The 14179-nt window shown below is 41.4% G+C and overlaps 1 protein-coding gene across 1 annotated transcript in view; it reads right to left on the reverse strand.

Moving 5' to 3' along the window:
• Positions 1 to 14179, reverse strand: part of GRK5 (G protein-coupled receptor kinase 5) — a 227799-nt gene that overhangs the window by 69236 nt on the left and 144384 nt on the right. Inside the window, exon 4 of the mRNA XM_077823035.1 lies at positions 3830 to 3907. Coding sequence (XP_077679161.1) covers positions 3830 to 3907 — 78 coding nt within the window. The remainder of the gene's footprint in view (positions 1 to 3829; positions 3908 to 14179) is intronic.

The following is a 14179-nucleotide window of genomic DNA, read 5'->3' on the forward strand; positions in this document are numbered from 1 at the left end:
TTGGAACTGGGAGTGTGTTGGGGTCACCTTACTCGTTGTAACCCAGGCTGGTGGAAGCCAGAGTGGGGCTGTAGACAAGCTGCTGTGGGCAGAGCTGCTGAACCAGGGCTGTGGTGGGCATGCCTACAAGCTGGCTATGAGCATCCCATGATATAATGATGATCTATTATATGTATTGCATCCTAATGGGCATGGCACAGCTATAACACTACAAACTACTTAGAAATCTAAATAAAAATAATCATAATTAATAGCCAGAATATGGAGTCAGCATTTTAGTTTGATTTTGCTTCTGATCCTGCATTCCAAAAAGCAGCAGCAGCAACAAATTTACTCTGATTTTAAATTTGAACCATCATTGCAAGAAATAAATCAAGAACATCTATAATTTTCTTCCATCAATCAAGCTTTATGCCAAACTATTTTTATACCAAGACAGTGAGGTTCTTTGAAGTACAGACATAAACCTGCTGAAGAAAAATGTTCATCTGTAAGCAGAAGGTGTTTGAATCTGAGATAACTTGTCTATTTTAATGGGCAGGTAATTAAACAGAGAAATGCAAACCCCTAATGAAAAAGAGCTCTTCTTTGCTGGTTTGGATGGTACCCCATCAGGGCATCTGCTCAATATATTTAGGCTATGTCTACATTGCCTCGCAGTTCGGACTATGGGTGTGAGTGGGGGGTGAATAGCAGTGCACACTCTCCCACTGTAACTCCGCCATATAGATTCTAAAGGTGTGAACAAAAAAAAGTTCTTAGTTGGCATTAACTAAATGCTGTTTTGGGGGCAATGTAGACAAGCCCTTAGGGTCCTTGAGAAAGGAGGAGATTTGGATTAGTAAATCTAGTAACCAATCTGCAGAGGTGGCACAATTAGTCTAGCCTCTGGGAAATATTTTCTCCTCCATATGGAGTTGCACTGAGGTCATCTCCAAAAAGAAACAAAAATGACACAGTATCTTCTTCCAGTAATAACAAAGTGAAGGGCTAAGGCTAGTGCAGGTACTAATCTCCCACCTCTGGAGACCTGGAGTTAGGTTACAAAGGAAGTAATATAACTTCGCATTTCTATAACCCCTTCTACCTAAGAATCTTAAAGGAATGAAGCCTCACAACACAGACAAGTGAGTAAATATTATGACAGGACACAGGATGGAAACTCCAACTCCGGAGTCTTAATATATTTAATAGATCTTGATATATCTTGATTTTAGTAAGGCTTTTGACATAGTCCCACATGGCATTCTCATAAGCAAACTAGGGAAATGTGGTCTAGATTAAATTACTATAAGGTGGATGCACAATGGTTGAAAGACAGTACTCAAAGAGTAGTTATCAATGGTTCTCTGTCAAACTGGGAGAGCGTATCTTGTGGAGTCCCTCAGAGTCAGTCCAGGGTCCAGTTCTATTCAATACTTTCATTAATTACTTGGATAATGGAGTGGAGAATATGCTTATAAAATACACAAATGACACAAAGCTGGGAGGGGTTGCAATTGCTTTAGAGGACAGCGTTATCATTCAAAATGACCTTGACAAATTGGAGAATTGGTCTGAATTCAACAAGATGAAATTTCATAAAGACAAGTGAAAAGTATTTCATTTAGGAAAGAAAAATCAAATGAATAACTTCAAAATGAGGAATAACTAGCTAATCAGTAAAGGATCTGGGGGTTATAGTGGATCACAAATTGAACATGAGTCTACAATGTGATTCAGCTGAGAAAAAGGCTAATTTCACTCTGGGGTGCATTAACAGGAATGTTGCATGTAAGACGTGGGAGGTAACTGTCCCGGTCTACTTGACACTGGTGAGGCCTCAGCTGGAGTACTGTGTCCAGTTCTAGGCACCACAGCTTAGAAAAGATGTGGACAAACACGTCAGCGATGGTGGTTTACTTGGTCCTGCCACAGTGCAGGGGGCTGGACTTGATGACCTCTTGAGGTCCTTTTCAGCCCTACATTTCTGTAATTCTATGATTCTTCTTTGACCTCAAGACCATCCTTCCTTTTGATGAGAAAGAAATGAATTTGCTACGAGAGGCGGTTACTGCTCAAGAGACTGTAGGTTTGTCTACACAGCAATCAGAGGTGTGACGGCAGCACATGTAGACAAACCTGAGCTCACTGTGAGCTAGCTAACTCAAACAACAATAGCAGTGAAACCATAGCAGAAGAGGCAGCAACACGGGCTGCACACGTCTGCCAAGGACCACGGGGATATACTCAAGCAGCTAGCCAATCTTGCTGCAGCTTTACTGCTGCTGTCATTCAAGCTAGATAGATCAAAGCTAGCTTGGGTATGTCTACAAGTGCTGCAGTCAGTCACAACTAATTGCAATGCAGACATACCCTCGGATTGCAGTGGTGCTGTTGGTCAGCACAGAGGTGGATTGTCAGAGATGTTTGGGGATACTGCACCATTCCTGGTCATGCTTAACTCAACCCAGTGAGCACTGACCTTCTCTTGCTTTGATTAGTGCTCAGATGTCACTAGCATCACCAACACTCACTTCTCCACTGCAGAGAAAAACAAAGCAGGTGTTTCTGGGCAAGAGGAGAATGATGGCCTTTAAATATTCAACCCTCATCCCTCATTACTCTGCAACAGAGACTTCAACCTAAACCACCACCTTGGAAAAATAAAACCCAGTGGTAAACTTGGGGTCTATAATGAATGGATAGCAGCAATTCATACCAGCAGCATCTCTTCCTTATATACTTAAAACTAATCAGGTTCAGTAAATGAAACTAGGTTGCAGACAACTCCCTGAGAGAACTTAAAGTACACAATCAACTTTATCATAGGAAAATGATTGACTGGAAAAAAAGGTGGTCTGCCCTGCCCCACCACCTCCAAATCACACTATATCATTTAAATGTTTTAAAATGCATTTAGTACAACATGTAATATGTTATCCTTGGGGTTAAACGCATTCCTCTTGTAAAATCATCTAAGCGGTGGTTGTGGGACTTAGTTACTCTTAGGAAGCTTGAAGCAGCTGAAAGCCTACGATAATTCATGTGTTTGAAGCTCAGCGTTTGTTGCTTACTGGCACAGACTTCTGCAAAAGGTTAAATGTGGTCAGCAAATGAACAAAAAACAAAAAAGAACTAGTCCCAGCTGCAGCCTGCCCAAAATTCTTGCAGCAGCCTCGTGGTCCAGTTCATAATGCCACCCAGTGGACACAATGTTCACATGAGTTTTTCTCCTTCATGAATACCAAAGATTTAACAGCAAGGACTTAATAGGGAGAAAAGAATATGATTTCTGAGTATGAACCTATCCTTAAGAAAGCAGCTGAAGAATAGCGTTCCATGTCTTATGAGACACGCAGCTCCATAAAGTATTTACAAGGGACAGAGATGCAACATTAAGTAGTCTAATTCACCAATCGATATATAGCAATTGCCACTAAAAAGCCACCACTCACCAACGCTTACCACATAATTGTGTCTGGGATGCCACCGTTTTTCCATTTGATTAGGATAGGAAATAACTGTGGAATCTGTTGGCAGATGTTTGCTTTTTAATGGTGCCCACTGTGTGAGGATTGCATATGTGTAACTTCTACATAAAGGGAAGAGACCAGAGAAACCCTCTTATGCATCAATGAATGCATAAGGCCCCTAAAAAGTTCATTATCTTTCAAAGTGAATTTTTGGACTGAAATGTGACCCCACTTATACCTGGCTGTTTTACTTAACAGATTAAGTTTTGTTCTCTGGAAGATATTACCACTAAACTGCACACCATTGATTTAAGAGCTTGTAGCAGAGGAGTGCCCTGCATTCCTTCAGTGATATCATTTTGGCAGCCCCTTACCTCTGGTGTGAGGTATTTCATCATGATTTCCTTTCCTTTCTCTCCCAGTTTTTCATCTGGAGCAATTTCATACTCTGCCTGGAAAAGAAATAAAGAAAACATCAATATTTGTACTCATACTTCATCATTATAACTTCATTTTGGAGATGGCCTTAACTGAACATTCCACTTGAATAATTTGGAAGGCAAATATAATCTTCTGATGGAGGTAAACCTGTACAGTTGATCTAATTGAAAAGCAAAACACTGGTGTCAAGATGTTTTGACCAAGACCAAGAAAACGGTTCTCTGAAACTAGCCCTCTTTGACATGGCCACATATGAGTAAATTTCATTTATTTATACTTTATAGATATGCCAAGCCCCAATGTTTTGAAAACATTTCTGATAATTAAGGACCCCTCTCATGGAGCTTTATTTGTTTTCACTCACTTAGATGTAGGGAGTAGAAATTAATTTTTCCAAATCATAAAGGAGGATTATTTGTTTTGTTAATCTCTATGACAGAAAAAACTACTTTACTTAGACATAAGGAGAGCTCTCTCAGGAGGTAGGGCTTTTGGAAGCTTGGGTCCTCCTGTGGATTTTTAATTTTTTCTCTCAGTATAACACTCATTTCTCAAACTCTTCCCCTTCTGCAGAAATTTTGCCAATTTTTTGCTTTTCGATGCAGACTTTTGAAAAGGGATATCTCAAAAACCTGGGATATTTCAGGGCTTAGAAAAATAAAAGGGACTAAATGAAGAGTGATGTTCAGTACATACTGGAATCTTGTTTGATTTCTATTGGGCATTACAAAAGAGAGCACACACACTGCATTTTTAAAATATTATTCTAAGGATTCTGCATATCATACCAGCACTGATCTGTGGTAAATTTTAGGATAAACTTTATTTAGGAAACAAAATATTACTTAGGCTTCACTGAGACATTAATAATTTTACTTAAAATTCTTCAGCAATGCAAATCATTAAAAGACAAGAAAAAAACCCATTTAAAGCTTGCAACCCCAAGTAAGACAATAACTAAATGATAATGACAAATTCTTAGAGACCTTCTAATTTGTCACTGCCTGGGGTACAAAATTTTAGTCTTATGATGAAAAGGGCTTTCTGGAAAAAAAAAGTCAGTACAACATATTTTTATGAATGCTCATATTAGAAAAAGGATCCCAGGACCTCTTGCCAAACCAATTAAGTAAGTTGGTCTAATACAATCTGCCTGAGATGATAAATGAGGAGGAAGTAAAAGACAACATACGGTAGATCAGTCTGAACTGGCACTTGGAAGAACGCACTTCAGAACTGTTGCACACTTTAGGACATATACATTGTTCTCAGTTTCATACAATAAATCAGATGGAAGGCTATAACAAATACTATAGCTAAACAGACCAAGGAATAACATGAAAACCGCGAAAGTAATAATAATGCTATTAACCATGTATCCGGCCAATGCTGATTTAGCCATTGTAGCTTAAGCTTAAGACTTTATACAGCAGGGTGTTCAAACAATCAGATTTAGTCCGGTAAATGACAATGACCAAAAAGAAAAGAAAACAGTACTGCTGATGAGAAATACACTGATGGTTAAAATCCACAAGTACAGTACTTCTTTCTTAGTAACCATGTCGGGGATGAACTGATTATGTTCTCATAAAACTTAATACAAGGGGCTTTTTTTGGAATCTTTCATTCAATACCCTGTCCATTTAGATGGTATCTGACTATAGGTCATTTCAGCTCTTGAACGCATGAACACTCCAGAGTGTTTATAGAATCTTAAGAGCATTTTTCTCCCAGAATCTCTGCTAAAGGATAAAACAAACAACCAAAAAAAAAAAGAGCAAATTAAAGAAGGTCAGAGAAGTTGCATTTTAGCTAGGCACTCACCGTTAATGATAACTTCAAAGACAGGCTAGGGGATTTTTAATTTAAAGTAAAGATTGAAATACAAAATGTCTTTTAAGAAGAGAAAATATTTGTATTTAAATTTAACTCTCTGTTCAGAAGATTGCCAAACACAAAAGCCAGAATTTATTGGTAATGTCTCAATGGAGAAGGATTTGGGAGCATAACTAAGCCCTCATAGAATCACAGAATATCAGGGTTAGAAGGGACCTCAGGAGGTCATTTAGTCCAACCCCCTGCTCAAAGCAGGACCAATTCAGCACAACTCATAAATCATCTAATAATTATCATTCATTGTTCCCTCAGCAGCTTTGAGATGCTAAATATTTTGCCATATCAGAGGTCTAGCAAACAGATCCTTTAAGCGATTTCAGTGGAACTGCATTCATAGCAAATGTTGGTCAGGTAGTTCATATAGTCTGAATTAATATAGCATTTGCTTCAATAAAACAGAGATCAGGAATTCAGGTGGTATTCTCAATATATGCATCATATATTGTGATTGACTGGCAAGTACCACTGCTCTCTACTGGATATAATTAGACTTGGGTACATGTGTGATGGTCTTGTTTTGTGGCTTAAACAGAGATTTTAGTTCATTTCAAGTGGAAGAAGCCTGAGTTTCTGAAACAGATTACAAATTTGTATCTCTATGCCATATATATTCAATTTATTTTAAGATGTTAGTGTCTGCCCATAGCTATGGATTGGTGCCAGAGTGTTCCATGGGATTCCTGTCAATCCTAGATGCCTAAAGATAAGCTTTGCACTGACTAAACTTTGGTAGTGAAAGTAGTAAAAGGAATTATGTCATGTATCTGTTGGGGGTGGATGTAAATCACTGCCTTCCTCAAGACAAAAGCAAACCTCCTCAACCAGCTGTGATTAATTTTCCGCATAGTGTGATTATTGTAATCTATTAGATCTAGTAATTAAGACACCCCCCCCCCTTGAGAAAGCTACATCTGGTATAAAACACAGCAACTTGTCTGCTTAACAACATAGGATGCTGTGAACATGTCACCTCAGGGCTTTACTCTCTTAACTGGCTCCTAACTAGAGTCTAGTTCAAAGTCTCTGTTCAAATATTCAAAGTCCACCAGGGGATTGTCTCTAACTGCCATGAGAACGACTCTCCCTTTGCAACCATGACATCCAATTGTAGTTACCACAACAATGAAACTGTTGGCCAGTAGGCAAAGCAGGGAGGAAGACAGAACTTAAACAGGAGCAGGACATATGCTATGGAACTCCCTCCCACAAGAAATAGGAATGACCATGGGCCTCACTACATACAGAACGAAATGCAAAACTCATTTCTTTGACTAGCTTTCCCGCAGCAAGTTACACACACACACTCTATACTAAGCCTATTTCTCCTACAGCTGGGAACAATGAAAGAGATTTTCATAATTATTTCTATTTTAAGTTCTCAGGAAGTGCTCAGATACTAAGGGGACAGACAGACAGACAGATATGAGAGTGAAGATCTGAAATGGGCCTATAAACCCTAATATTGGTGAGTGTTAACAAAAATTCTCCTTTCGCTCAAATGTTAAAAGCTGGGTTTTGATTTTTGGAAGAAGATCATGAATTTTATCTCCAATATCACTTGCATGCTATTCAGCTCTCCATGGACACCTATGTGCATATTCTGCCATAGATTGTTACAATAGGAAGAATTATATAAATACAGACAGATTAAGCACGTGGCCCAAGGTCACTGAAAGTTTGTTCTGGAGCCTGGATGAGTACTCAGGTCTGCTGACTCACAATCTTGTGCTTTAACCAGAAGATCCCTCCCCTTCTTCCTCAGCACTAGAAAAACTGGTTACAGTCTGAAAGTACATAATTAATAGCAATAGCATTATTAGTTACAATTGCAACATGGTGCACAATCGAAATTCCCTTAAAGTCCATTAAAGTCCACTAGGAAACTTTAAGTGTACCCAGCAGGGTCAGCATGGGCCAATTAGTGCACAGCACATTAAAGCACTTTAGAAATCACACCCCTGTAGCACACTGCGTAGACACGCCCTATATCTTAGTGTATGAGCAACCTTAATTCTGGCATTTTCTCATTTGAGTGCTTGCCTTTGCAACCTTAATAATATTCTTTTAACTTAGGTTTTTTATGGTGTGCCATTTCCTACCTTGAAAAAATACACCAAAACTTAAATGTCATGTGGAGCCATATAGAGCCATGGGCCATCAGCATGGAATCTCGTAACTAGCAGCAGTAAAAGACTTATATTCCAGGTGGACATGCCAATACAGGAGGATGGAGACACACACTTTGCCCATGGGTTTCACAGCTATTTGCCAGATAGCAAAGGAATGTGGTGACTCAGGAGTAATAGGTTCAATTCCAGGTTCTGTAGACCCTTCTACCCCATCCCTCTAGTCTCTTCCTGTCCTCATCTGCTCCTATCCCCCCTCCACAGTCCCTACCCTGGTCCTGCTCCTGTCCCCTGACCTGGGCCTTCCCCCAGCTCATGCCCGTGTTCCCCTCTGCTCCTATCCTCCAACATCCTTGGTTCCTGCCAGTCTACACACTTCCTTCTGCTCTTGGCCCTTCTTCCCCTACCCCCAGCACCTGCTCCTAACCCCTCTCCTGCAAGTTTTCTACCCTCCTCATCAGCTGCCATGCATCTTTTCCCTCTCCCGCACCTGTTCCTAGCCTCTCTGCATTCAGGTCAGGCTGCTTCTGCCTTCTCCTCCATGCCACCCGGACACCAGCGGGGGGACACTGAGAGAAAAAGTTTCCCTGCCCTCGGTTTTCATAGCTGGCACCACTGGAGGAAGGTGCAGTGAAAGTCCTGCTCAGCCCCTGCAGCCCAAGAATGGAGCATGCTCAGGCCCTCTGTTGGGATGGCACAAGAGCCGTGTGGTCAGCACACAGGCACTGGGAGGGGATGGAGCATGCTGGGAGTTGCCTGCAGGAGACTGCCAGCCTGGAGCAGGCTTGCTAAATGAGCTAACCAGAGATGCCTGGTGCAGGGAGGGAACCAGAAGCAGCTAGTTCCTTATAAAAGAGCTGAAGCCGTTGTTTGAGGAAGTAGACTCTGGGAAGTCTGCAGGGGAGTCAGATCTGAGCAGGACAGCTGCAAGCCAAACCCCGAGGTGGTCACCCCTCGAGAACTCATAAAAAAGAAAAAGAACAAGATGAGCCCTTTTCACTCGCCCAGGCTCTGAGGTAAAAGCCATGTCTTGGACAGATTATTTGCGGGACTCTGAGTATTACTTTTGAGTTATTGCCTGAATAAACCCAGACCCCTATAAAGGTAGTGATTGGAGAAACAAGCACGTGGAGTCTTTGTAAAAGGGCTTGGAAGAAGGAAGAATAATAGGCAGAGCAGAAGCACCCCACCCACAAGGGGACACATGGGGGCAGCCTATTCTTCCACAGAGAATTTAATTGCCAGACTCTAACCAGTCTCTACTGAGTGTGTGCAAAATGAGATTTTTTTTAGAGGTTTATACCTTGACCAAATGTGGGTGGATTTTCACAAGGACAACAAAAGCCCCATCTCTGTTAGCAAGGCAACCCCCCCTGTCAAATTTAAAGTCACAGCATAGAGGTACTACAACTTTTCAGCTATATAGTTGTAACAATTTTTGTAACATGGGCAAAACAACATATTTTCCCCTAAACATGGTCTATGAAGTGGCTTAACCTGAGGCAGACATCCAGCATGGAAAATTTCAGCCCAAATGGTTAAAGTTTGGCAAAGTGATAAAGCAACTAAAGCCAGGATCTTATAACGGGAAGTATTGGGTAACCTTAATGGTAGACATCACCATCTGTGCTGTTTACCCCTCCCGCCGTCCCTCAAATACACACACACTCTGCAGTTTGTATACCATGTACAGGAATCAAACTAAACAAATGAAAACAGTCTAGACGAAAGAGTAACTTTTAATAACTGGAATTAAAGTGGATGATTGTTGACCTTTTTTACCTCCCTTCCATATGTGTGTCTAGTGAAGCATTCAGCTGAAAAATTCCACGAGGTAATTGTACCCCCACTGCCAGCCCCTGGCTCCAGCAGAAACAACCTAGACAGGCAATTGGGCTGTTCTCTATTCTTAAATCATGCAGCTTACATTTCTGCAGAATGCTCTTTTAGTTTAGGGCAGTGTAAGTAAGTACAATGTAGCTCTGCTCTTTGGTGGGTGAAATGATTTGGAATTTATTTTTCTCTTGAACTGAGTCAGCCAGTCTGTTCATGACTCCCTCCACTCAGACCCATTCTGGCTCATGTTATAAACTGAAAAGCCCCCGCCACCCAAAATGATTAGGAATCTTCAATTAAAAATGAGTAGAGGAAGCAGGGGAGGGAACTGAGGGAGGCTGCAAGATAGGCAGAAGACCAGTCCAAAGGGAAATCATGACACAGCAGAGACCTGCTGAAAGTCAGAGCACCTGTGTATGTGTATTATTTTACGAAACATTCATGTTAAAATCCTGCACTGGATTACCATATTCTAGTTCTGCAGATACCAGCTTGGAGAACAGGAAATGTATACAGCTAAGACATCAGCTACTTATTGATCCCCCCCGCCCTCCAGCACAGGAAATGTGTCCTGCAAAACTTTATTTTAAGGACCTTCTTTCAACAGGTACAAATAGATATTTCTTTGCTACAATATTTGTAAGCATGCTACTACAATGCCTGGTAGGGCAACCTATGAATAACTTGTAAGGGTTTTCACGAGAGTTAATTTCACCATAAACCAGCTACAGCATGCTGCAGTAACAATAGCTTTCATTTTGGACAATGCCTTCCTCTGGAAGCCTACCAAAGAGTTTGGCAAATGACTGTTTTACACACAGGAGATATTACATATGTATGTATGAGGATACAGGTGTGTGTGTGTGTGGTGGTGGGGAGATGGTGGTGTGAGGTGGTATAAAGACTTCTCAGCAGGAGGGTGGGAATGCCTGCAATTCAAGGCTGGGATGCTCCTCTCTCATTTAGGGGAGAAGCCTATTTTGATGGAGCAGCTAAGGAGGCCAACGGAAGTGAACAGATTTCAGATGACCGGAGGGGTGTACTTTGTTGTCAGCTGACCACCATATTTTAGCAATCTTGCATCCATGCCCGTTGATAGAGTGGCATCTGAGTGTTGTGTCCCTTGGCTTTGGCAGCCCAGACCACTGTGGTTTACAGGTGATTTGGGATGGATAAGGTGACAGGAAAAGCTGGTTAGAGTGCAGGTGAGGTAGGGCACCTCCTAATTTTCAGGGCTGGTCCTGGACTCGCTGTTGGGTTTACACAATTGAGTCAGCTTCTCTCTTTGGAGTTTCAGCAAGTTTCACTTGCCAAACGTCTGGCAGTGTTGGGGCACTTTGGGCTACCACAAACACATTGACCCATGTCCCTCCTGCCTGGTAAAGGCCAGTGGTAAGACACACTTGTGATCTAGAATACTTAGCCAAGAGCATGGCACCATTGCCCTAGGTGCTGTTCATACACACAGCCGAAACAGTCCTGCCCCACAGAGCTTACAACATAAATAGACAGGACAGACAGAGGGTGGGAGAAAGGAAGTCCTATTATCCCCATTGCACAGATGGGAAACTGAGGCACAGAGAAATTGAGCGACTTGCCTGTGGCCATACGGGGAGTCTACAGCAGCTCTCCCAAGTGCTAGCCCAGTTCTTCAGCCACAGGATCATCCTTTTTCGGTGCATATTAAAACCTTCAATTTTATTACAAATGTAGGGCATCACCACTTGCAAGCCACCCCTACATATACTTTGTTCATTTTAAGGGCTGCCTATTTCACGTGAAACGGCTCAGAGAACATATCTAATCTTCTGCACACACATGCCTTCCTTACCAAGAAGCACTTGGAAGCAGAGCTATAATTCTGTGTGGTAGGACAGATTGACACATTCCTGCACTTTCTGTCCTACAGCACACCTAGCCCCCAATGTGTAACAGCATCTCAATCTCAACCCCTTGGAACGTATTGCTAGGAAACATTAAAACACAGGGTGATCAGTTTTAACTTTCTGGTAGTTTATTCTGTTTGAGAAAGGCTGATTTACAAAATTGTGGCACAGTTTTTGGTTCAGAGCCACAGCTTCCCTTTTGGCAGGTGCCCTTCTTAGCAGTGGGCTCTAGCGTGACACTTTGCTTAGCATCACTTATACTCCCCTCCATTTTTAATTCTCTCCTTATGTTGGAATTGACCCTTCTGGGAACTGCTCCTCTGTATTTGGCACTGGTGTAACCACTGCTGGAATAATGTATCCAGTTCTGGTACACACAATTCAAGGAGGATGTTGATAAATTGGAGAGGGCTCAAAGAAGAGCCATGAGAACATTTAAAGTATTAGAAAACATGCCTTATAGTGATAGACTCAAAGAGTTTGATCTATTTAACTTAATAAAGAGAAGGCTAAGGGTGACTTGATTATAGTCTCTAAGTATCTACACGGGGAACAAATATTTAATACTGATCTCTTCAGTCTAGCAGAGAAACGTATAACATGATCCAATGACTGGAAGTTGAAGCTAGACAAATCCAGATTGGAAATAAGGTGTAAATTTTTGACCATGAGGGTACTTAACCACTGAAACAATTTACCAAGGGTCATGGAGGATTCTCCATCACTGATAATTTTGAAATCAAGACTAATGCTAATGTTAGGGCCCTATCTTCATGTTTAAAAATAAAGCCAGTTAAATTGGAAATTTTGGCCTGTATGCATATCTGTGACTGAAACACATTATTTGGCAGGACATAGTGTACAAAGGAGACAAGTGTTCAAATCTTAGCATTAAATAGAGATGAAATGTAAAGTCCAACAACTTGTTAATTTCAATAAAATATTGTATTAATTTTTGCAGGGTGGGATTTTCAAAAAGGCTCAGTGTTGACCTAACTCTGCCCTCATTGAAGACATGGGGAGGGGGGTTTGCCCTGGATTTCAATGGGAGAAGAGTTAAGCCAACGTTGAGTGCTTTTGAAAATCTTATCCATGGTCATAGATGCAATCTTGTGTTCTTATCACTGTCATTCATGTCTTCCTCTCCATTCCCACTCCTCTGCATTGTTCTCTACCCACACTGTCACAGCTTGCCCCAACTGACTTCGAAGGGCTTTGGATCAGGCCCTGAATTGGTCACACAGATAAATCTATTTGAAAATGTAGGCCCCGATTCTCCTCTGCCTTGCACCTTGTATAGTCAGTTACACCTGGGCAAAGTGAGTGTATAATGCTACTATTGTGATTCAGCAGCATTTGATACCCAGGCAGCACTCGCTTGGCAGAGATATAAATCACTGTGCAAGGTGCAAGGCCGTGGGGAATCAGGCCTGTGATTTTTATCTAGTCAACATCCCTTGTCACACTCTAACTGTAACAACCCGACAATTGTATCAGCAAGAGGAATCTGTTTCCTGTGCTAACTTTAGTGACTGTGGAACGTGCTTTACTGTAAAAATGAACGCTTTAAAAATACAAACAAATTTATAATATACCCTATAATCAGTCTCCCCAGTAGATCACTTGGGTGCTCGTGACAGCTGAAATAAATGCCATGTAAAGGAGGGACTTTTCTCAATATGTAATGCAGGTCGATATTACTGATGTTTGAAATCAGAGGAGTGAGAAAGTTCTCTCTAAAGTGGGTCTGTCTTGCATATGGAAAAGAGAGATCATGAGTAGGCTGGTGACTGTCTGACAGAACTCCTCAGCTTGCAGTTTCCACTCCAACCTGTGCTTGTAAATCACACACAGCATTTATTGTTCCCTGCTTTTGGAAGCAGTATGGTCTAGTGGTTAAAGAAGGGGACTGGAAGGCAGGGGACATAGGTGTATTCTGGGCTGTGCCACTGATTTTCTGTGCAACCTTGGGCAAGTCACTTAACCTCTCTGTGCTTCACTTTCTCTCTCTCTGTAAAACAGGGATAATAATACTCGCAATCCAGCAGAGTGCTCTGAGATCCTCTGATGAAGAGCTGAGTATTTTAAATTATTTTTCATCTTTATTTGGTACTAAGTAAAAACAAAGTTTTGTTGTGTTTCCTACTTTAGACAGAATAATGAAGTCACAGAGCAACCAAAAGGCTGTACTTCGCCCACTGCAGGTCCTGGGGCAGCAGGTGGTCTCTAAAATGGTATGGTCCACATTTCTGGTGGTCTCAGAATGGGGCTGTAAAATCAGACATTTGGTCTCATTATGGGCCTCTTCTGTGTAACCTAGGAATTGGCCTGGTTCCCATAACCATGCCACACAGACTGACTTTGGCTGAAATTCAATTTAATGGCTGTGTGCTGTGTTGCTGGACCTTGAGGTTGGATAATATAGGAAACTTCACTAATGGTCAGCAAACTTTTACAGAAATTGAAATCGATAAACAAAAGCCATCAAAGCTGTTCAAAGATAAGAGAAAAGGAGTACTTGTGGCACCTTAGAGACTAA

The sequence above is a fragment of the Eretmochelys imbricata genome, chromosome 7, assembly GCF_965152235.1.
Source record: "Eretmochelys imbricata isolate rEreImb1 chromosome 7, rEreImb1.hap1, whole genome shotgun sequence".
NCBI classification, from domain to species: Eukaryota; Metazoa; Chordata; order Testudines; family Cheloniidae; genus Eretmochelys; species Eretmochelys imbricata.